Genomic DNA, 2,746 nt, shown 5'->3' with positions numbered 1-2,746 from the left:
GGGGGGGGGTGGCATAGAAAAGCAAGCAAGATTTATCTGCCGAGTATATTATAATATAATATATAATTTTATTCAGTCGAGATGTCATTTGCGGTGCCGTGAAATCTTGCATTTTATGTTTATATGGTTAGATTGTCCTGCGCTACATCGGATGAGTTTTAGCGGTGGGTATGAATTAGTAACGAGATGTAGCGCAAAGCCGCTTAAATTAGAACACCGCTTAAACGAGTACGACTACAGTATTATTTTATCAAATTTGGCTGATGGGTAAATGTTTGCCGATGTTTAACTTTCGCCCTTTGTGATTGTTTTATCAGAGGCGATTTATCATGAGAGCGAGTAATGGTACACAGCTACATATACCTAGTTATACAAGTACTAGTTGGCTATTGTCAAACAATCGTGAATGTAGTTCTACGTTCGTTATTTGAAGATTGTGAGAATGTTCATAGTTTAAGAACAGATTTTAGAACACGTTTTAACGGATTTGGGAGTCAGTGTAGACATGTTTGTATGTGAATATTTGTATGTAGAAGTTGCTTGTTTTTAAGTTATTGTTATGCATGTAAACATTTCTTTCATTATAGGCTTTAAAAGCAGTCAAAATGATTTGGTGGATATAAAAGACAGAATGTTTGGTGGGCCAAAACCTACTAAAGGACCAATGCGCAAAGGGGGACCAAAACCACCTGGAGAGCCAAAACGGACTAAGGAACCAAAGCCACCCGGGGAACCAGAAGGATTCACCGACAAACGTAGATTCAGGCCTACTGGGGAGCCAAAACGCACTGGGGGACCAAAGCGAACTGGCGGACCAGGAGGATTCAAGCCTACTGGGAAACCAATGCGCACCGGAGGACCAAAACGCACTGGAAAACCAGAAGGATTCGCCGACAAACGCAGATTCAGGCCTACTGGGGAGCCAAAACGCACTGGGGAACCAGAAGGATTTACCGACAAACGCAGATTAAGGCCTACTGGGGAGCCAAAACGCACTGGGGAACCAAAGCGAACCGTGGAACCCTAAGGATTTACCGACAAACGCAAATCCAGGCCTACTGGGGAACCAAAGCGAACCGGGGAACCAGAAGGATTTACCGACAAACGCAAATTCAGGCCTACTGGGGAACCAAAGCGAACCGGGGAACCAGAAGGATTCACCGACAAACGCAGATTCAGACCTACTGGGGAGCCAAAACGCACTGGGGAACCAAAGCGAACCGGGGAACCAGAAGGATTCACCGACAAACGTAGATTCAGGCCTACTGGGGAGCCAAAACGCACTGGGGAACCAAAGCGAACCGGGGAACCAGAAGGATTTACCGACAAACGCAGATTCAGGCCTACTGGGGAGCCAAAACGCACTGGGGGACCAAAGCGAACTGGCGGACCAGGAGGATTTAAGCCTACTGGGAAACCAATGCGCACCGGAGGACCACAACGGACTGGAAAACCAGTTAGACCATCAAGGAGGCCAAAGATGGACCGAAAGGCCCTCCTTCGCCGCATCATGGACGCATTGAATAAATATTAATCATCCAACATCCTGATTTTTGTAAACAAAAACTTCCCGACAATCGCATTGTATTTTGTTGTTAATTGTTTTGCCTTGTACTTGTAAATACAATTTTGTTGCAATTCTGTTTGGATTTTCGTGTTTTATTGAAGTCATAACCCAACACGTTTATGATTATGTTGGTATGTTTTTTTAACAATTTCACTGAAGTTACAAAGACAGAACGTTACATGAGCAGTTTTTTTTTTTTACTAAAGCACTGATACAAAACATCCCACCGTTAATTAATGTTTGATATCAACTTACATTAATATCATTAATAAAAAAAATACTACGCTTATAACCAAATGTGAAGTCATCACAAAGTGTTTCGTAAAATAAATATTTTATCGCTATCAAACCATTCTGTTACTTGTTTACGCCTAAGTTTGCGGGAACCAGGTACAAAATATTACCAGTCGCATCAGTGAGGTGAATCCAAATGATAATGTCCAATTTCAATTTCATATTGAGCTAAAGATATTTTCGTAAAACACCCGGACTTGCATGGTAGTAAAGGAAATGTTAAAACCTGGAACTCTGTCCCACTACATGGGAAACACTAAAGAGATCACACTCCTGTTTTAGTACTGAAGTGACCTCACATAAATTTCGTTTAAAGCTACAACATAATGTTCGATATCTATGTTTGCAAATCTTCATTGAAAACGTTTCTCTTTCTTTTTTCCTATTTCATCTTTTATATGTAAACAAAACCTCCGCAATGTATGTTTTTTTCACCGAATGAGTTAAAACTAATTGTCGCGTCATTAAGATAATTTAAATGTATTTTACTTCTGTGGCAGTGGCGCCAGGATTATTAATGACAATTTCATATATATAGCCACAGTCTGTGGCAGTTCAACGGGGAAACATAATGACAATTTATATATAGTTACAGTCTGTGGCGGTGGGACAAGGATCCTTAATGACAATTTATATGCAGTTATAGCCTGTGGAAGTTGTACAAGGATCCTTAATGACAATGTATATATAGTTACAGCCTGTGACAGTGGTACAGGGAACCTTAATGACAATCTATATATAGTTACAGTATGTGGCGGTGGTACAAGGATTCTTAATGACAATGTATTTATAGTTATAGTCTGTGGAGGTGGTACAAGGATCCTTAACGACAATGTATATATAGTTACAGTCATTGGCAGTGGAACAGGGAACCTTAATGACAAA

At 40.7% G+C, this 2,746-nt stretch overlaps 1 protein-coding gene across 2 annotated transcripts in view; it reads left to right on the top strand.

Moving 5' to 3' along the window:
• The window catches only part of LOC110461757, a 12,669-nt gene extending 11,049 nt beyond the window's left edge, over window positions 1-1,620 (top strand). Inside the window, exons 15-16 of one of the 2 annotated variants that reach the window (XM_021515391.1) lie at window positions 588-857; window positions 1,434-1,620. In XM_021515391.1, the coding sequence (XP_021371066.1) occupies window positions 588-857; window positions 1,434-1,534 (371 nt within the window). In that variant the 3' untranslated portion in view covers window positions 1,535-1,620. Of the gene's footprint in view, window positions 1-587; window positions 942-1,067 lie in introns of both variants that reach the window. The other variant, XM_021515390.1, reaches the window with a different exon arrangement.
• The last annotated feature ends 1,126 nt before the right edge of the window (window positions 1,621-2,746 follow it).

This window comes from Mizuhopecten yessoensis, unplaced genomic scaffold (assembly GCF_002113885.1).
Source record: "Mizuhopecten yessoensis strain PY_sf001 unplaced genomic scaffold, ASM211388v2 scaffold10655, whole genome shotgun sequence".
Classification (NCBI taxonomy): Eukaryota; Metazoa; Mollusca; class Bivalvia; order Pectinida; family Pectinidae; genus Mizuhopecten; species Mizuhopecten yessoensis.
This window is presented reverse-complemented; position numbering and strand designations above follow the sequence as displayed.